The sequence below is a fragment of the Choloepus didactylus genome, chromosome 17, assembly GCF_015220235.1.
Source record: "Choloepus didactylus isolate mChoDid1 chromosome 17, mChoDid1.pri, whole genome shotgun sequence".
In the NCBI taxonomy this organism is placed as follows: Eukaryota; Metazoa; Chordata; class Mammalia; order Pilosa; family Megalonychidae; genus Choloepus; species Choloepus didactylus.
In genome coordinates this window covers 66,740,701-66,762,443 of record NC_051323.1, presented here as the reverse complement: position 1 = coordinate 66,762,443, position 21,743 = coordinate 66,740,701, and the positions used below count along the sequence as shown (strand labels likewise).

The 21,743-nt window shown below is 43.4% G+C and overlaps 1 protein-coding gene across 3 annotated transcripts in view; it reads right to left on the bottom strand.

Annotated features, from left to right (window-relative positions):
• Nucleotides 1–21,743, bottom strand: part of NPAS2 (neuronal PAS domain protein 2) — a 164,137-nt gene that overhangs the window by 47,840 nt on the left and 94,554 nt on the right. For all 3 annotated transcript variants that reach the window (XM_037806901.1, XM_037806899.1, XM_037806900.1), the window contains exons 3-4: nucleotides 10,633–10,781; nucleotides 4,237–4,328 (exon numbers count right to left, since the gene is read on the bottom strand). In XM_037806901.1, coding sequence (XP_037662829.1) covers nucleotides 4,237–4,328; nucleotides 10,633–10,781 — 241 coding nt within the window. The remainder of the gene's footprint in view (nucleotides 1–4,236; nucleotides 4,329–10,632; nucleotides 10,782–21,743) is intronic.

Here is a 21,743-nt window from a genome sequence, read left to right as displayed (position 1 = left end):
GTCCCGGAAGCAGAGGACCCCGCTTTATGACACTGACTCTGTTCCGTATCTCAGAACGTTTCCCCAGATAACCTTCAGGCTTCTTCTGACTTCCACATGGCAGAGTTTCTTACCTAGGATTCGCCTAGCCTGGGTTACGTGCCCATAAAAACACTAAAGGCTCACGAAACGTTTTATCTGTTGGGACCAGACAGCAAGAGCTAGCCATGGAAATGACCTATGTAGTTCTAGTGAGGAGCAGGCTATTGGGCCGAATCAGGAATACCCACCATTGCTGTTAAAAGACATCAGCCATGTGACCCCGCTCCCTCCCTCCTACCCCACCTCCCGAGACCACTCTGAGCTCATCAGTAAATATTTACTGACACTATCCAACCCGTGTAGATGCATTAAAAACAGAGCACCTGCTTGTCTGCTGGCCAGGAGAGATTTCTGTCTACCTTCATCACAGGAGGAAAAACAACTAGAAAGGAACCATCCTTAAAGAACATTCCCATTATCTCCACAGAAGTCAAAAGAAAGGGCTTAGGAGGGGCTTGGGTTGCTAAACTGCCACAAGCATTTAGCTTACTAGGTGTTCACACGACAAGCAAGACGGGCTGTTCTAGGTGCTTCGCATATAAAACGTTGAGGACAGTCAACATTTTCTCATAAAGTAGATGTTTAGGCCATTTGGTTTTGTCTTTAGAATCCTTGAGATTTACCTTAGTGAGGCTCATCATAAGGCACAGCTGAATGTCGAATTTCTACAATTCAGACTAAATAATTCAGCAAGAATGGGGCCATGTTAGCAACCAGCCTTCCTGGTGAGACGGATGAGATGAAAACCGAAGTCCACCTCCCCAGAATATCAATCTTTAAGGGAAATCTATCGCTGTCATCTTACTGCCTGTATCTTTGAAATTCTATCTTCCCCAAATCTGGGAATTTTTCTGCTTTGAGAGAAAACACTGGAATATGTACTTAAAACGCTCTGGAAACCTTTTGTATGCACTCAACTGGATGCTTCCAGGGTGTGACTGAGAATCTGTGAGGCCAAAAGGGCAATAACTCAAGTTCGGAGGATGTGGCCAAGGGGATCTCAGCAGGAACTGGAAATGGTCTGCTAGGTGTATGTGGGGGCACCCATTACAAAGCACCAAAACGAGAGAGAATTCTTTCCACCAAGAAAATTAATGCGAGGCTCATTTATTTGCAGGATTTAAGACTGAAAAAACATCTTAAAGCACATTTCCTAAACTGACCTCATCCTTTTGGATTACATCAGTGGTTCTCAGTTGGGAACATTTTTGCTCCAGCAGAGAATATTTGGCAATATCTGAAGACATTATGGGTTGTCATTACTGGGGGGAGGATGCCCCTGGCATCTAGTGGGTAGAGACCAGGGATGCTGCTAAACATCCTACACTGCACAGGAGGGCTCCCACAACAAAGAATTTTCTGGGCCAAAATGTCAACAGTGCAGACCTAGGTTAGATTTATGGGTCATGGTCAACAAAGAGGTACACTCTAGTACCTGTTCTTTCTTTTTTCCCCAAAGTATTTTTCTAAATTGTTTTTAAAACCAGATTTACAGCCCTCCTGGAGATGGCATTATCTGGCCCTTTCTGGAAAAAGCAGATTGGAAGGCTAGGAAAACAGGAGTCACACAAATTATCTTCTCGCAGTCAGCCTGCGTCCCTCTCTTGAATTCTTAAAGCAAGTGGGTGTTAAAAAGCCGAAGATATTTATAGATGGAAAATAACTTTTCATCAGTGCATTGGCATTTTCCATCAAAATGTACTTGGATTGCATGAGTCACTCCTGCAAGAATGCTTGCCACGGTTTTAGAATCCCCATCAGCATCCGTGAGAGCAATTCAGTGGCATGTGACTGCAAAGTGATGTGTCCCTGTCTCTGCAAAGAGGTGATTTTGACAGGAGCTTCAGGAACTCTCCACCAAAGAAGCCATAATAGTGCATAATTTTACATACGTCACACACCAGAGGGAAAATGAAACCACACCCTTTCCATCAAATTCCTGAATCTGATGGAATGTTTCTTATGTTCTCCAGAACAGTATCTGGACTAACAGAAAAGATCGCTGTAGCTTTTCTGCAGAAAATTCAGAAATTCCACAAGCTCCCGAATCCCCATTCTACAAGAGCTTCCTCTCCTTTTGAATCTACTTGTTCAAAGGCTGGTTGCCACGATCTTCACCAGCTTATGCTGAGGAGCTGGTACTTTACCAGCTTGGCTGGTCTGCAGCAAAGTCATGTTTGTTCTTCCAAGTTTCCCAACAGGATGTGTTCTCCTGGAGTCTGGTTTTATGCTTTCTAAGGGATGAAGGACGGTTTCACACCTAGAGCCACCAGCAGTTTCCTGGGGTGGGATAGGTTCTCTTCTGGGTTCTGCCCTCATTTCAAAAGAACACTCTGGTCTTCCAAGAGATGTTGTCTGGATTCCTTAGATGCTCTGAAAAAACAGAAGGACGTGCAGCCGGAAGGGAAAACACACCAAAAAGAAGTCCCATAAAGGAATATGACAACCTCATCCCACAGAGACGGCAGCACTGCTGGGGCTCAGACCACCAGAAGACCCTCCAGTTACTTGGCACTGGGTCTCTGTCTACTGAAGAACCCAATGTTGGACCGGAAGCCCCATACGTCAGAAGTAAATCAAAAGTTCTCGTTAGTGGACTTCCCAGACTACTCAAAGCTTCACTTCCCCGAGAAGGCCAGTCTAGTTGTACAGGCTTAATTTCAGATCCATTCCACTCACCCTGCATAGTTCTCCTCAGAGAGCCTTCAAGGAGTCTACACCGGGAACAGGGAGAGCACATAAAGAAGAGCCATACAAATCTAAAACCCTCTTTTTCTAGAGATTCCAGTCTCTTGAATCTTAGTCCTGCCTTCCTGCTCAAGTATCCATCCATTTTTAACTTTATAAAAGCCTGGGTTCCTCAGCCTGTGCTACAGGCTCTTAAAAAGAGGCTGGATGCTACAGGGTTATGCGATTTAACTACTTTTCCGTAATAATTTAGAGATGGAATGATTCATGTAAAGTAGCATATTGATACATTAATTCAACATTGTATTTCACAGGCTGCTCTAAATTTAACGTACTTAAAATGCATTGCTTCTGGAGAAAGTTCTGTATTTTCTTTAAATATAGTTCCCATGTAGATTTAAGTATCTTTCATTTTATGCAAATGTTCATTAATGCTTTTGCATTTCATAATATTTGGACATCTTCATTCTGGCATTTTCTTACTCAAGTACTTTCTGTTTTCTGCATAGTTAATCTATGTAAATGGAAGTTTACATCAGTCTTACATAGGCACATAAGACTAGATATAGAAAGATTTATCCCAAGAAGACACTCTCCAAAACCCTGAGATAATCACTGGCATAAGGCTAGCATTCAACTTCCTTTACCTGAACTAAATTGCCCCGGTTCTCCTCTTCTGGGTCAAGGGTGCAGCCTTGGACCTTCTGGGGCTTTCTCCCCAACCCCACCCCACCCACTGTCATTGCTGTACCCCAAGTCAAGGTGCTTTGCCGGCCCTGTCCCCAGTTTAGATGGCAGAACACCCAGCTAGGTATTTTCCTAGAGACTTGCCCTCGTCTGTGGCACAACAGCCTCACCCCTGCATAAATATATGATGTCAGGTCAGCAAGGTTTTCATAAAAATGGCCCTCAAGATGAGCATGGGCACGTGACCTTCCACGGGAAGAGACGTGGGCACCCTCCCTGGCTCTGAGAGGGTGGTGTGGGATGGAGAGGCACAGGGTTTCCTTAGGGTCAACCCACAGATGCCACATTGATGTAATATGAGCTCAAGTTAGAAGTGCACTTTAAAAGAAGACTTTTGCTTTCAAAACATGTTTCTGCTACAGGGAAAAATAGAATCACTGCATTCTAAAGAAGAGACTGAGCTGCAGGACCGTGTGGGCTACGTAATCTGCCCTTCCTCCAGCAAACCTCCAACTACACCCTCCTCCAGCACCCCTCTTAGGGGTCCTCTGGCTGGTGGGGTCTCCCTGCAGTGGCAGTGGCGACAGCACACCATTGTGTCCACTTTGTGGGGTCTTCTATCACCCAACTCAATAAAAAAAAACATAAGTAAGAGTAGCAGAGGCTCAATAGGGCATCAATTCCAAGACCTCTTTCCCGGGTGGGAACAGATCTTATCTGGGACAAGGAGCTGCATTTTAATTTGCATCCGCATCAGCTCATTTGAGAGCGCGTTTTCACCTCCAACATCAGCTGGGTGAATTCTTCGTTACTGAGGAACGAAGGCTTCCAGTCTTGTTGGATGTCACAGATTTCCGTTTGTGCTGAGACCTCTAAAAAAGAAAAACAAAAACAAAAACAAATAAGCTTATATTCAATGGTACCAAGAAAATGGAATTAACAAATGAAGTAAACCTCTTTTCTATGCAATTTCATATAAATGACTGTATAGTTTAACTAAAGAAGCCAATCTGAGGAAACACAGTGCCCTGATTTCTGAGGACTGGGAACTTTTGTGTGCTTAAAAACACTTGTGATGCTCTCACACCCCTTTCAGGAGGCTGTGGGGAGATGTCCCACCCCGTGCAAACTTCTCCAAGACAGAGCCCCATCGCCAGCCACCTGCCAAGGCAACAGGAAGGAAGACCTGGGATGGCAGGAGAACTTCTTCAGCTGCTTCTTCACGATCAAGGCAAAGCAGAGCACTTCAGAGATCCGGGACTTTCCAGAAACATCTTAGGCTGGTGCTAAACCACCCACCTGTATTTTTCCAGCATTTCAGTTGCTGAGGTATAAAGCGCTATGCAAATACAGGTTACCTGGCTGTTGTTAAGGTCAGAACCTATTCTTCTCATAACTTTCATGGGTTAATGTGTAGTTTACCTATCTCACATGACTGCCTGGTAGTGAAGACAAGATCCAGCTTCATAAATTCAATAGTCATTGGCCTAATGGGCTCTCCAGATACTCCAGTACTTCTGCATTTTTGCAAGAATGATTTGTTATGTTACTAAATTATCTTTGACAGGATTATTACAGATAGCTCAAATGTGATACTGAATATATGTTTTCCCTTCAGTTTCTCCTTCCTCTGTCTTAAACCACCACTTTGTTCTACTTTGTGCAGTAAGAGGTTTCTTTAAGGAGGCTTTTCTTAGTGCTAGGAAAAACTAAGTCCATGTGACTTATAGCTCGGGAAACAAAATTCACCTGTTTAACTTCCTAGGGAATGCAAATTGTCCAGGCAGAAAATCTATAAGCTTTAAACCAGAGGAAAATTTAACAGCTTTCTCCTTTGAGCCTGTGTATTTGGTCATCCTCTTACACGGAGTCTGGAGCGTGTGCTCTGCCATTCGGCGGTTACTGGTGAAGGAAGACGACGTGAAGGGTTTGTGTTAGACACGGGGCTCTGTAAGCCTTCACCTGTGCAGTCACCCAGAGCTCCCTCCGATGCTCAGGTCCATGGGGGTTTCCTCCTCGGAAATTTCAGAAAGAACAAGGTGCTTCTGTTCTCAGACGACGTTGGGTTTTGTTTTCCATGATTTTAAAGGAGCACAAAAGAGCCACTAGGAGCCTTTGGTGACTGGACACAGAAGAAACCCAGAGAGGAGACGTGTGAACTGCACAGCCTGAGCACCTGCTGTCGAGGACCTGTGTGTGGGAAGTTCCAGAGCCACGCGCCGCCAGAGGGGGCGGGGAAGGGTGTCGTGGGAGCAGAAGCGGGCACCACCCCAGCCGTGGCCGCAGCTCCTTCTGGCGTGGCAGCCAAGGCGAGGAAAAGAGGGCGAGACCCCCAGTGCCTCAAACAGACGGCTGCCAGTTTGACCAGCGAGAAAAGAGACGGTCCCAGGATATGATTTAACCCCACCACACCCTCCCGCTTCTTCCCGACACATACATTCATCTGTAAGATTCTTTTTGATCACTAGGATCAAACTGAACAGCCTTTCTGACAGCCCAAATGTCATGGAGATAGAGGTTTGTTTGACTTAGTGGTGGAGGAAATGAAAGACCCATTTCTTTTACCGAAGTATCTTGTAAGTTCTTTGGTTTTTCTGGATACTGTCCACTGAAAGCAGCCATTTCATTCACTTTGTATTTCAACAATTTGAGTCCTTAGAAGTTAAGGCTCAATTCATAGCATTAAATTTTTTTTTTAATAAATACATAATAAAAAGTCTCAAAGCAAGTCAAAATGAAACACGGGATGTAGGGAATAAAATGCAGTGTTCTAATCATGTCTTCACTAACGTTTGACGTGACTGACATCACAAGCCATGGGTAACAGGGCAGGGTTCTAAACAGCGAAGGAAACAAAACCACCTGGGAGTCATTTGTACAGGAAAGCATTTCAGTTAACAGCTAACCCCAAATACTGGACCAGACAACACACTGTAGTTGTGTCCCTGAGTGCCCCCCGCCCCAATCACTACCGCGATGCCTGAACAAGGAGCAGTGCATCTCTGGGCTGTTTCTTCAACGTGGTTAAAGAAAAGTCTGGAAAATGGGGCAGGAACTCTGCTGCCAGGCTGGGTAAATATTCCCTCATCCAACAGGGATGCTCATTTCTCCTGGTTCTGCAGACTTCTTTATCCTTGTGTTAAAGGGGCAAGAATGAAGACTGGGATTTGGCGCTGGGAGAGAACAACATCGAATCAGCCTGAGGCTCCCACAGGATGAGCTGAACACACAGGCCAGGCTGGTCTGCAGAAGTAACATCTAGATGGACCAAGAAAAGGCTGTCCAACACATCCCGCTCGTGACATAATTTAGGGGTTTCTCTCTCGTAAAAGATGCTGTCAACACAAAATTCCTCTACAAAGAAACACGGTCAGATCATTATTTTGACTTGAATACTTCAGAGAGAATACCTATGCATCCTACGATCAAGATTTAGGGGTGCTTGGAGAAGTACTGAGGAAAGAGCTAAGTAATTATAACCATCGCCTGGACCTGACCGTCTGTCTTCATCTGTCATGTGGTCTCCCTTTAACACTCTAAATCCACAGCTCTAGACCCTAGTGGCTCACCAGAATCCCCTGGAGCTTTAAAACTACTGATGCCTAGGCCTCACCCAGTTTAAAAAGACCTCACCTGCAGTGGAGGCTCATTTCTGTGGCAAATACTGCCACCGTAGCTGATTTCAAGCTACCAACATGATGTCAACTGGCTTTCCGAACTCCTGGGAGTCTGACAGGCTCCCACCCCCAGGAGCGCTGATGTGTTGGTCTGGGCTCTGTGAGCATCCCGGTTCCAGGTAGTTTTAAAAAGTTCCTCAGGCAAGTCTAACGGTGCAGCCAATGCTGAGAACCAAAGGGGCATAGAGTGTCGCTAGAACATAAATACCTATAAAGGCTTCATCAGCCACCTCTTGTGGAGAAGCAGTATGCTGTTGTGGCTAAAAACTTGGGTTCTAGAGACAGACTGGCTTTAGATTCTGTATCTTATGCCTCGGTATGCCTCATCTGTGAAATGGAACCAACACGAAGGGCTGCTGTGAAGCTCAGACGAGTTACTCTATCTAGAGCCCTCAGAACAGTGCCTGGCTCCCAACGAGCCCCGAACAGATGCTGAGCATCATTACTCTCTACTCCAGATGCCCAAAGAATCCATACCCATTTGTGTTACAAGTAAAGGAAGAGGGATTTTTTTTTCTTGCTCTAATCCAAATTTGGTCCAACCACTATATTTCTCCATAAAATCTGCCACGGGTTTTCTGCCTTCTTTTGAACATGGACTCAAGGAATGGGTGAGATGCCGGAGCCATCCTGGTGGCATTTAAGTGGGTTGTGCAGAGGAGTCCCAGGAAGAAGGTGAGGAGGAGACAGGCACCCCTGGGGTTTCTGCCGACTGATCCTTTCCTGGTCCCAGGGTTGACAATTCTGTAATTTCACAGCGGACAGAGATGAGCGTAAATGTCACGCTGATGAACTTGATCCCAGCTGTCCTATTTAACAGCTGTCCTGCTTCTTAGTGGCCCTGACCTAGTTTGAGTAATTTGTGCAAAATATATGGCAATCAAACCAATCTCCTATTTCACTTGGCTAACTCATCATTTAGGAAATATAACCATTCCAATCAAATTGTTGGGGCACTCGAACACAACTGCAACACTTTATTGTAATCCCACTAGACTGTTCTTCCCTGACTTCTCACAAAAGCAATTAGCATGTTCTTTCCTCTCTCCTGGGCAGCTTGGGGGTGGGGTGGGGAAGGGAGGATATATCATTACTGTCACATTTTTAATAGATATGTACAATTATCAAAGAAATAATAAAAGAATAACAAGTATAATAAACTTTCGATGTCCTAGCCGTGCCCTCTTCCATGAAATCATCTTGTCGAGGGAAATGTTCAGTGAAAGGAAAGCAACACCGTAGGCAGACAGGAGCTATAATTATTTCCTCAATAATTCTGACATTTCTGACTTTATTATGTTTGGTGCTGTGGTTAAGAAAAAAAGAATTCTGCTTTTCCTGCTTGTTAATGGCTCCAAATCCTCATAACTACTCTCTGATTTTTTTGTTTTGTTTTGTTTTTTTTGGTACCATCCACACGTGTGTGGCCAGTAGGCGAGGCTGGGGCTCAGAGGTACAGGGTTTGAAAGAGAGATAAAGGAAGAAAGGATGATTTGAGGGAGACATATGTTCAAGGATAGACTCGAGTGGTAAATTCCTATGGTGCAACACTAAATGGCAATGAGAATGAACTAGCCATGACACTGGAACCACATGGGGAATCTCACAAAATCATGAGTGTGCCGCTGGACGCCACCCGAGTAAGTCCCCAAACAGGCCACACCAACCCCTGGTATCAGAAGCTGGAACAGGGAAAAGCAGAGGGACGGCTACCAGGGAGACATCTGTTTCTTGGCTTGGCTGATGGTTCCCTAGCTGTTTTTGCTTTGTGGTAACTTAATTTACGGTATTAAAAATAAAATAAAAAAAAAGGACTACAGTGCTGGGACAACTGGATATCCACCCGTAAAAGGATGAATTTGGACCCCTGTCTCATACTACATACAAAAATTAACTCAAAATGGATCAAACACCTAAATCTAAGAGCTAAAACTATAAAACTTTTAGAAGAAAAAATGTATGTAAAATTTTTTGACCTTGGATTAGGCAACAGTTTTGTAGACAGGACACCAAAACCACAAGAACCAAAGGAAAAAATAGATAAATTGGACTTCATCAAAATAAAGAACTTTCGTGCACTGGGTACCATTAAGAAAGTAAAAAGACATTCCATAGAATGGAAGAAAATATTTGCAAATCATGTATCTGATAAGGGTCTAGTATCCAGAATATATAAAGAACATTTATAACTCAACAATAAAAAAGACAACTAACCCAATTAAAAAGGGGGCAAAGGATTTGAATAGACATTTCTTCAAAGAAGATACACAAGTGGCCAACAAGCACATGAAAAGAGCCTGAAAAGCTCAACATCATTAGAGGAAATGCAAATCGATAGCATGATGAGTTACCACTTTACGCCCAGTAGGAATGCTATAATAATAATTTAAAAGGGGACAATAACAATTTGGTGAGGATGTGGAGAAATGGGAACCCTCACACATTGCTGGAGGGGACATCAAATGGTGCAGCCTCTGTGGAAAACAGGCAGGTGGTTCCTCAGATCGTTAGACCCAGAGTTACCACACGCCTCAGCACTTCCACTCCGAAGTATATACCCACGAGAACTGAAAACATGTTCACACCAAAACATAGTGCTCATAGCAGTAATATTCATAAAGCTAAAAAGTGGAAACAACCCAAATGTCCATCAACTGATGAATGGATTAAAAAAATGTATATACATACAGTGAAATATCATGCAGCCATAAAAAGAAATGAAGTACTGACACGTGCTACAAGAGGAAAGCTAAATGGAAGATCCATGCACAAAACAGAATGATTCTGTTTATCTGGAATGTCCAGATTGGGCAAATCCAAAGAGACAGAACGTAGATGAGTGGTTGCCAGGATCCCAGGGGAGTGGGGAATGGCTACGGGGTTTCTTTTGGGGGTGATGAAATTAGAGAGTGGCGCTGGCCACACAACCTTGTGAATATACTAAAAACTGCCAAATTAGACACTTTAAAATGGTGAAATTTATGGTACTTGAATTAATCTAAATTTTAAGAGAACGACTTGTTATTAAGTTAATTATTTATTTTCAATATATTTTTTTTCATGGTGTAGCTCAGAAGTTCATAAAATTTGGGAGGTGGTGGCAGAGATGGATGGAGAAACCAGTACAGGTTGGTCCAGTGGGAACATGAGAATTTGAGATGTGGCATCTGTTCAGGGCACAGTGAAAAACGCTTGCTCCAGACATTTTAAATCAAGATGCTCCCACAGTTCATTCCACGCTGCTTGAGCTGGGTGCTACCTGTAAGGTGGCTCCGAATTCTCTCCTCTGGCTAATAAAAGCAACTTGGGAGGCAAGTGTCCTCTCCCACACCTGCTGGAGGTGGGGCTGTTTTAGAGGGTGGGTGCCTCCTTAGCTACGATGGGTGGGATCAGGCCTTGGCAGGGCGGGAGAAAGAACCAGGGAGACCTGACAGATGAAGTCATCATGCGATGGAAAGGGCAGGAATGGAAGAAAATCGGAGCGAAGCATACGCTTTACCATTGTGTTTCTGCAAAAATCCAATGACCTTTTCCAGCACAGTGGTTTTGTCCATCTTCCGCGCGTTGCCAGGGAGCATGGAACTGAGCTCTTTGATGAGAACATTGAACTGGTCCCGACGCTTCTTCTCAGACTTGTTTCGAGAGGCTCTGTAAACAGAAAACACACAGGTTACCAGAACATTCCACTCCACAAAAGCTTTGCTATGAAGCTGAGGTACTTTCTACCCAAGTGTGTTCCGTTGCAAATATTCTCTCAAATTTCTTTCAGGGAAGGTCACATTAGCTGCACTTTAGAGCTGAGTAATGGGGACAGAAAAATGTTTTGTTAGACTCTTGGCCACAAAGAGAGATGGCATTAGTAAGTTCTGACTCGGATGAAAAATCTTTCACAGATTGGCCCCGTTGCCAGATGCCGCTCCCTCAGGTTTCTTGCAGAGTTCACCTTCGGAGGGTGAACACACGGTGTTTATAAAGGTGCCTGCAGCCCAGGCAGATTCCCTGAGACCCCTCCCTGGCTAATGGCACAACCAAGCCACATGCCCTCCATTCCGGGCACCCTGCCCTCTGGAGCCACGTCACAACGGGTAGCCGCGTGTCTGGAGCATCTTGCGGGAGGCGGTGTCCCCTTGAGAATGTCCTGGCCACTGCTGAGGAGTCTCCTGTCAGGGGACAAGCCACACCCAACCAAAAGCCAACTCATGACAGGAACTGCAAGTGGCTGTCGAGTGGCTAAGAACAACGGAACCCTTTTAAAACAACCTAATACACGGAGCGCGTCTAGAGAACAGACAAACGTGATGCTGCTCGGTTTGGCAGACAGGGATTTCCCCTGAGTCCTACCAACCCTGTGGGGCCACGAGGGCATCCCTGAGGAACCCCAGGTCCCTGGGAACTTTTCCTAGGAAATCACGGCTACAGGGGCCCCTCTAACAGACAACAAAACAAGGACCACGTCCTCCGCTCTGAGGAGGTCCAGGGCCCAGTGCGTCTCAAGGGTCCCTATGTCCACCTGCCATTCCAGGCACTTCTGGGACCAGCATCGAGGCTCCTGGGAAAGCTCATCAGTCATCAGGAGGCCAGTGGACAGCGGGCAAGCAGCAGAGAGGGTGCTGGTGTTTTCTGACAACTTGGTGAGGGCCAGGTAGGATTCTCCTCGGCTTAGGTATCAGGATCAACAGAAGTTCTGCTTCCCCAGACGGCCTTTGGAAACCTCTGGACACCTCCCGACATCCTTTTCCTAGATTGCCTTGCTACATACAACCTCTCTTTACTTCAATGCATATGTTGACAACCTTTTCCATTTTGGTTGGATCTTAGTTTATACTATTTCCTTATAATACCAGCAGCAATTCCTCAAATCTCATCTAAAAGGCATGGCCACTAACCTGATGTAAGGGCCCTATCCTTGTCCTGTTTTTTTCCCTCACTCCTACCTGTTCTGCATTTTGGGAGGACCTCAAATCTTTAAAGGGATTCTAGAAAGGCCTCCTTCCTAGCCATACGTCCTCACACAATCACCCACTGACTGCAGGATAGGAATAAGATGCTGATGCGCCTTTCTGCTAGCCCAGGGTGAAAAGCAGAGTGCTCAAACACACAGTAGAGAAGAAAGCAACCTTTTAACGTTCCGAATGACTGCCTATGCATTATAAATAATTTTTTGGCCTAGATTTAAACAGTGACGTGCAGCCTCCTAGCCAAAAAAAGCTCCGTTCCTGTCCTAGTTTGCCCATTATAAATTATTTGTGAGCCGATAACACCCAGCTCGTTATTGCTCTGGTCTCTCCCTCGATGGGTGCAATGACAACCATCGCCTGGCAAGGAACACGATGAAGACTCATATCACTAGTGCCAGAAATACAAGCTTGCTGCCGTCAGGCTCTGCCGGGACACACCAGGAGGCCCGCTGGAAATCGGTCACCACCCGCTGCATTCACAGCTCTGGGGCAAGAGAAAGAAAACAAGCCTGGGATGACCTGGCTACCCAGGAGGAGGCCTGTCCAGCAGCGCCGAGGCCACCGCGCGCAGGCCCCTCAGGACGAGTGTCTGAAAGACACTGCAGCCGCCTTCGGGTTTTTTGTGTGTGCTTTTTCCTTTTTAAGGTGTTATTTATGTGGAATAACATTTACCCATTTTACATGCACAGTTTGATGAGTTTTGGTAATTGTTGTAACCATCGCCAAGTTCAGGGTGAACAACAGTCCTCTTGACTTAAAAAGTTTTCTCAGGCCTCTTTCCTGGTGGTCCCCCTCCAAGACGGCCACAGGCAACCACTGCTCGGCTGTCTCTTCAATTTTGCCTTTTCTAGAACTTCACATAAATAGAATCATACAGTCTATCATCTTTGAACTTTTATTGAGTACAGAGTTTGGGAGATTTATCCATGTCGTTGCATGTATTAATATTTCATTCCTTTTTCCTGCCAAGTAGCATTCCACTGTATGAATATACCACAATCTGTTTATCCAGTTACGTTTATGAACATTTGGGTGGCTTCCACTTTGGGGACATTAAGAATAATGCTGTTCTGAATATTCATGTACTGTTTTGAATATTCATGTACAAGGCTTTGTGCAGATACATGCATTCATTTCTCTTGGGTCAATACATAGGGGTAAAACTGCTGGGTGATATGATAAATGTACGTTTAACTTTAGAAGATACTGCCATACTGTTATGCAAAGTGGCTGTATAGTTCTGCATTCCTACCAGAACCGTCTGAGAGTTCCAGTTGCTCCACACCCTTGTCAGCACGTGGTTATGTCAATCTTTTCACTTTAGTCATTCTAGTGGGAGTGTCATGTTATTTCACTGTGGTTTTAATTTTCATTTTTCTGAAGGCCAGAGATGTGGGACATCTTTTTACATGCTTAATAGCCATTCACATGTCTTTTTTGGAGAAGTGTCTATTCTCATCTTCTGCTCACGTTTTAATTGGGTTATTTGTCTTCTTATCATTGAGCTTAAAAGAAATAGAGGGAGAAGGAGAGAAAGAGGTGAAGAAAGCAAGAGAGAGAGAGAGAGAGAGAATATATACATTGTGAATACAAGAATATATACATTGTGAATACAATAAATGTAAGGGTCAAAGAGCCACAGTTTTCTTTTCTGAAGTGTCTGTCATTGGACACCTTGGAAAGTTTGGGTTTTGGAACATGTAATAATAGGTAAAATGCTAGGCACTCACCACGTAAATGTGTTATTTTTTTAAACGCGAAAGTAATGATTTAATGACTCTAAGGAAGACAAAGCAATACAGTCGTGCTTCTTTTGTGGACTGGGTACAATGAAACATTTAGCTACCAATTTTTCTCATACAAACATGAAACAATATTCATATAGAAGAAACACCCTTACAAATAACTGATGGATGATGAACCAAAGTTCAACCAAAGCAAAATACAAAGTGAAAATTGCTGGGGTTATTCATATGTTAAATTCAACCTCATCACTCTATTTAAAAATTAATACCTGTAGAAACTTATAATAATAAATTGCATCTATTTTCAGATATTATGGAGAAGGCAACAGTTTATAACTGCTAAAATAAGTCTTAAATTTGAAATTACTGCTATACCACATACTAAAATAATGGTAAATAAAATTCCTTCTTCCGGCAAATTGATGGCATATTTTAAAATTTGTTTTAGAATTATAGTGATAAATGTGCATTTTAAAAACACATTAATTCCATCATAACATATGTAAAATAAATACATTATTTCCATATTCCATGGTTAAATTTTTCTTTATTACAACAATAAAATTTAAGAGTAAACACGTATTACTGGAGAAAAGTCAGTACTGTAAGGATTTGCCAATTGCTTCCAATGGAACAGAGTTTAGAATTAGATATCCACACTAAAAATATTCTGTGCTGATAAGCAAGGCTCAAATGTAAGTATCTGCAAAGGACGAACCAGTTGGGAGAATTTTAACAACCACTCCTGAGTGCACAAAGCACAATAATTTCTTTGTAGTATTTATAAATATATAATACGGTTTCCTGTTACGTCATATACCAAATGGCATTGTACAAGTATAATGCCATCTGATTCTTACATAAAGCCAATCATTTCAACAAGTCAGCAAAATAAATGGTAGTACCTGCTTTTAGGCACACAGATAGTAAAACTGAAGTTTACTTTTTTTTGATTGGTTTTGTGCAGCAACAGAGAAGTGAACAAGGAAACACAGGAACCAAAATGGCTAAATACGCAAGAAACTGCTATTAGCAGTGACATGGCTACGTAGGATGCATTATTCTATACACACTCTCCGTTTGTCGACATTTCAAGATAAAAAGCAATTGTTTTCCACAGGTTCACAAAACAGCACAAGAACGATCACGGAGAATGTAATGTAGGGTTTGCTGGATTAACACTATGGCCCAGTGCTCACCTCCATATTTCCAATTAAAACAATGGTTACAGAAACCATTTTGCATCTTTCCTAACACACAGACAAAACATCTTGCCTGCCTCTCTCCAGAAACCAATTCTTTATAAGAACAATTAAAGGCACTATTTTAATGCCTTGTGTGCTGATTTGGATATATTATGTTCCCCCAAAACGCCATGTTCTTTGATGCAATCTTGTGGGGGCAGATGCATTTAGTCTTGATTAGGTTGGAACCTTTGGATTAGGTTGTTTCCGTGGAGATGTGACCCATCCAACTGTGAGTGACACCTTTGGTCAGGGTGTGACCTCTGATTGAATGTTTCCATGAGGGGTGGCCCCACCCATTCAGCATGGGCCTTGAGTAGTTCACTGGAGTCTTACAAAGGGGCTCACAAATAGAAGGACTTCAGAGCAGCTGCAGCTAAGAGAGGACAAAACGCCCCAAGAGCAACATTTTGGAGACTACCATTTTGAAATGCCACCTGGGAACAAGCAAACGCCAGCCACGTGCCTTCCCAGCTGACAGAGATTTTCCAGACGCCAACGGCCATCCTTCAGTGAAGGTGCCCAATTGTTGATGCCTTACCTTGGACACTTCATGGCCCTCAGACTGTAATGTTGTAACCAAATAAACCCCCTTTATAAAAGCCAATCCATTTCTGGTATTTTGCATAATGACAGCATTAGCAAACCGGAACACCTTGGATATACTCCTTTAACCCCCATGACAACCTTTAAAGGTAGATTCTGTTCTGTCCCTGTTTGGTGAAGCAGCCGAGACACTGAGGGGCCGCGAACTTGCCAACGTCACCCAACTGGGAGGTGGTGGTGGGTTGCAGTCTGGTGGCTGGCTCCCATGCCCGCCCTGTCAAACACTACATGCGACTGCCTCGGCCTCCATCTCTCTCCAAAATCGCTGTGCCGTGACCTGCTACGGAGCCCTGTACTTAGTGTTCTGGGAGCACAGAATTTAGAATGACTAATTCCAGCTGCTTGAGTTTATAGCACAGAAAGTTAATACACCCTGTAGAAAAACACCATCGTGCTCTAACAGGATGACTGTGTGTGTGTGGGTTCTGCCAGGAGCCCCTGGGGGCAAGGATACTGCAAAAAATGAAGGGAAAAGACTGCGACCCAAGCCCCACCGCCTAGGAGGAGCTGCCTTCCTGTTACTGTGGCCATAATATGATAAAAAAAAAAAAAAAAAAAAAAAGCATGATGACCATATCTGTCAGTATTGCTGTTTACCAACTATTTCTGGTTTTCCTTCTGGACACTCAGTAGGATGGCACTTCCTGGTCCCTTGCCGGTCATGTGACTTGCGTTGGCCAATGAAATGCAAGCACGTGTGCATGTACACACATGTGTGCGTGTCAGTTCCAGGAAGAAGCTTAAAGAGTCAGTGTAAAATTTGCCACATTCCTTTTTCCTACAGGGTGAGGACAGGGGTGCAGCGTCTCTCTGCCTGGCTTCCTGAGTGAGGATACCTTACAGCAAAAGCCCCACACACCTGTGCTGGCCACATAGGACTTAGATTTGGGGGTTGTTCCCCGTAGGCAGAAGCCTATCTGGATAAACACAGTGGCGGTCTGAGGCCAAAAGTGATCCACAGTGGAGAACCTAAGGGTCCCTTTCTTAAGTGCAATATGGACAGACCTCCAGGGAGGGTAGGGGCAGGTCACCTCTCTGCCCCCCAGATTTTGGCCAACAGAAACAGGAAAGAATATCCTTCATTCTCCGTTCTTTGGTCAGCTCCTCCTGTGGACAAGGCACCATATATATATGGTTGTTATGGAGGAGGCAAACATGAATATGACTTGACCTCTATCTAAAAGAAGCTGAGCGCCTAGAGGAAGAGAGAGAATTTGTGCATCAATAGCTATTACATGGGGTAGAATGTGATATGGGCTAGGTGAGCAGTTTAAACGGGGATTGCCGAGGGTGGTCACAAAGGAAGGAGACCGGCCGTGTCAGGGGTCGGGGAAGTCCTAAGGGAGAAGTTGGTCTTGAGGGGAGAAGGAGCAGGTGGTGGACAGCATGGCCCAAGGGGAAGCTGAGCAGTCAAGTGTGGCAGGAGAGTTGGGGACAATGTGGGAAAGCAAATAAGATGAGCACGGACAAGAAGAGTGAGGCGAGTCATGGAGTCTTAAATCTCAGACCAAGCAGTCTGGTCTGAGCTTCTGGATGAACCTGGGACAAGGTCTTGATGGAAGGTCTGAAATAGGAAAACCGATTAGGACATGAGGAGAAGGGAAAGAGGGATCCACTGTAGGGAGAGAGCAGAGACCAGAAGGATAGACGAGGCTTCTCCACCCAACGGTGCATCAGTACCCTGTGCTTCTGGGTCCTCTGAGGCCCAGTTTCTCCACTAACAAAACCCTAGTACAACAGTACTAGTAGTTGCAGAAAGGATGAAGGGAGTCAGAGGCAAATGAGTTTCAGTCCATTTTCCTTTGTCTTGAAAAAGTAATGCCAATGACACATGTCTTTTAAAAATTTCATTCTTAAAATTAAAATGCAGTAAATGTGAGTTTTTCTTTTGGAGGCACCATTTTATAAATTTTAACACATAAGTAAAGTTCATGTAACTACCATCACAGTCGGGGCATAGAATAGTTCCATCAGCCCCCACTACTCACAACTCTTGGCAACTCCATCACTATACTTCTGGTCTTTTCAAGAATGTCATTGTGCTGGTTTAGATTTATTATGTCCCCCAGAAAAGACATGTTCTTTAATGCAATCTTGTGAGGACAGACTTATTAATCTTTTTGATTAGGGTGAGACCTTTGGTTGGGTTATTTCCATGGAGGTGTGAACCCTGTCCATTCAGGGTGGGTCTTGATTAGTTCACTGGACTACTTAAGAGAAGCTGAGAGCCAACACAGATGCTGATGTTTGGAGGCATTTGGAGATGCAGATAGGAGATACTAAGCTAAGAGATGAAGCCCAGAGTTTTCCCCGGAGAAGCTAGGAGAGGATCCCCAGATGCTTAGAGAGAAATGCCATGGGAGAAAGAAGAAAGGATGCCCTGGAGCTATGAGAGATGTGCTAAGACAAGAGCCCAGAGACATTTTGGAGAAAGTCATTTTGAAACACAACCCGGGAGCAAAGGACCAGCAGACACCAGCCATGTGCCTTCCCAGCTGACAGGGGTATTCTGGACACCATCAGCCATTCTTCAGTGAAGGTATCCTCTTGTTGATGCCTTAGTTTGGACACTTTTATGACCTTAGAACTGTAAACTTATAACCTAATAAATCCCTTTAAAAAAGCCAATCCATTTCTGGTATTTTGCATAATGGCAGCTCTAGCAAACGGGCACATTCGTACAGGAGATAACACTGTGATCCTCACTTTTTTGTTCCGCATAATGCCTTTGAGATCCATCCAAATTCTTGTATCTATCAAAACCTTCTTCCTTTTTATTGCTGAGTAATAATCTATTGTATGGATGTACCACAGTTGGCTTATCTCTTGACCCACTGAAGGAAATTTGGGTTGAATCAGTTTTTGGCAATTATGAATAAAGCAGATATAAACATTTATGTACAGGTTTTTGCATGAAAGAAGGTTATCAGTTCTCTGAAGTAAAAACAAAGACGTGGGATGGCTGGGTCATTTGGAAAGTCTGTTTAACTTTATAAAAAACTGCTGAACTGTTTTTCACAAAGGCTGTACCATTTTACCTTCCCATCAGTAATGTATGAATGAACCAGTTTTGTTCCACATCTTCCTGGGAATTTAGTACTGTCAGTATTTTTTATTTTAGCTAAACCAAGAAGTCTTGTAGTAGTAGCTCATCAGGGTTTTACTTTGCATTTCTCCAATGGTGAATGATGCTGAAGCCCGTTCATGCACTTGTCTGCCATCTGTATATCCCCTTTGGCAAAGCATCTGCCTACGTCCTTCGCCCTTTTTAAATTGGATTGTTTCCTTATTGCTGAGTTTTAAGAGTTCTTTATTGTATTTCGGGTGCAAATATTTTGTCAGATAGGTGATTTATCGATATCTTCTCCTAGACTGTACTTGTTTGCTAGGCTGCTAAAAGCATATACCAAAAAATGGGTTAGCTTTGAATAAAAATGGGGATTTATTAGCTTACAGTTTTGAGGCTGATAAAAAATTACCCAAATCAAGGCATCATCAAGGTGATGCTTTCTTCCCAAAGACTGGCTACCGGCGATCCTTGGGGCCTCTGCCACATGACAAGACACACAGTGGTGTCTGCTTGTCTCCCCCTTCTCCTCCGGGTTTCATTGCTTTCAGGTTCTGGCTTCCATGGATTTCTCTCTTTGTACTCATCCCATTTATAAAGGACTCCAATAGGAAGATTACAACCCATCCCAGGCCACATCTTAACTGAAGTAACCTCATGAAAACCTACTTAAAATAGGTTTACACTCACAGGAATGCATTAGCTTTAAGAATATGATTTTCTGGGGTACATATAATTCTAAATCACCATATAGACTACTGTTCGCCTTTCATTCTTTTAATGGTGTCTTTCATGGAATAAAAGTTTTTTATTCTGATGAAGTCCACGTTAACAGTTTTTGTTTTATGGATCATGTTTTTGGTGTCAGGTCTGAAAACTCTCTGCTCAACCTCAGGCCGTGGAGATTTTCTCCTGTGTTTTCTTCTAGGAGATTTAGAGTTGCACATTTTACATTTATATTTATGATCCATTTTGTTTATTAAAAAAATCATATTTAAGGTTTAGGCTGAAGGTCATTTTTTGGTATATAGTTATCCAGTTGTTCCAATTTATTGGTTGAAAAGGACTATTCTTTCTCCATTGAATTGCCTTCACAATTTTGTAAAAAATTAATTGACCATATTTATGTAGGTCTAATTCTGGGTTCTCTATTTTGTTCCATTGATCTATAGATCTGTCCCTCCATCAATACTATACTATCTTGATTATTATAGCTTTATGGTAAGTCTTACAATCAGATAATGTGATTCCTCCAACTTTCTTTTTTTCAAATTTATTTTGGCTATCCTTGTTTTTCTGTTTTCCATTAAATTTTGCAGTCAGCTTGTTTGTATCTACAAAAAGTCACTCTGGGACTCTGGTTGGAATTGCACGAAATCTATATTTCAATCTGGGGAAAACTGACGTCTTTACTATCTTGAATCTTCCAATCCATTAACACAGTATTTCTCTCCATTTTGTTTTAGGTCTTCCTTGATTTCTGTTATGAGCAGTTTGTAGTTTTTGCATGCATATTACGTACATGTTTTGTTAGATTTATATCTAAGTATTTCATTCTTTAGGAGTGATTATAAATGGTATTGTGTTTCAATACTGAATTTCTAAAGTTCATTGCTAGAATATAGAAAGACGATTGCTTTGCAGTCAATGACCTTGCTAAACTCACTTATTAATTCTAGGAGGCTTCATTTTTTGGCATGTTTCTTGAGATTTTCTACATGTCCAATTATGTCATATGTGAATAAACGTAGTTTTTTCTTTCTTTCAATCAATATGCCTCTTATCTTGTGTATTATATCTATACACATTGAAAACCTATCAGACTATATTATAATTTTTTTCAACTATAAACTACCTATTATATTTTCCCAGATATTTACCATTTTTGTTACTCTTCTTTTACTCCTCATGTTCCAAGTTTCCTTCTGGCATCATTTCCCTTCTGCTGGAAAATTTTCCTTTAGCCATTCTTTCAGAGCAGTCCTGATGAGAATTCTTCTTAGTTTTCCTTCATCTGAGAATGCCTTCATTTCACCTTCATTCCTGAGGAAGTTGTTCACAGGATATAGAATCTTGGGTTGACGGTTCTTTTCTTTCATCACTTAAAAAACACTATGTCACTTTCAGAAGATTTCCATAGCTGCTGATGAGAAATCCAGAGTGCTGTTCAGATCTGTCCAACACGGACAGTCTTGGATTTGGTGTTGGTTCTATCCTGAAGTTCAATCTGAAAGTTTACGGTATGCTGTTTGAGGTCCGATCTACATATGCTCAGCTCAGAGATGAGCCCAGGAATTCACAAACAACCTCTTAGGGTTCCTCTCCGGAGCTCTCCCCTCTCTGAGCAATCCCTGGTACTTTCTAGTACCCGAGGGCTCCCCTTTCCATTCCTCTGGCCAGAAAGCTGGCTCTTTATTTATTCTTTCTGCTTCACAATCCCACGACTGAGCCTGTGGCTGGGGACAAGCATTAGGAAGAGAGGGAGAGAGGGAGAGAGGGGGAGGGAGAAGGAGAGAGAAGGGGACAGGGGGAAGCAGGAAAAGGTGTTTTATCTCACCCTCTTGGGACCACAGCTCCTCTGACTGCAGAGAACATTTCCCCTCATTTTAGCATTTCAGGTTCCCGTGGACCCCACTGCTGCTGTTGCTGTCACCACTGCCACTGCCAGGGGATTGCTTGGAAAGAACGGGGGGAAAAAAAAAACAACAAAAAGCACAGATTTCTCTGCATTCAATCTGAGCATTAAGAGACGCCTTTCCTGCTTCTCAAACCAGGGCTGGAGGGCTCCTGCTGGCCCTCTCCGTTGGGGCTGATGCCCGCTTCTGGGTGAGGGGCTGCCCTGAGCCTCTGCGAGTGGATACCAGAGGGAAGATGGTGAGATCACGGGTGGGTTTGCTGGGACTTCAAACTCTGGTTTCTTCCTCCAGTCTGCTCCCTACCTATTTACTTTTCAGGGTCTGCAAATAGCTTGCCCCATGCCTTCTGCCCAG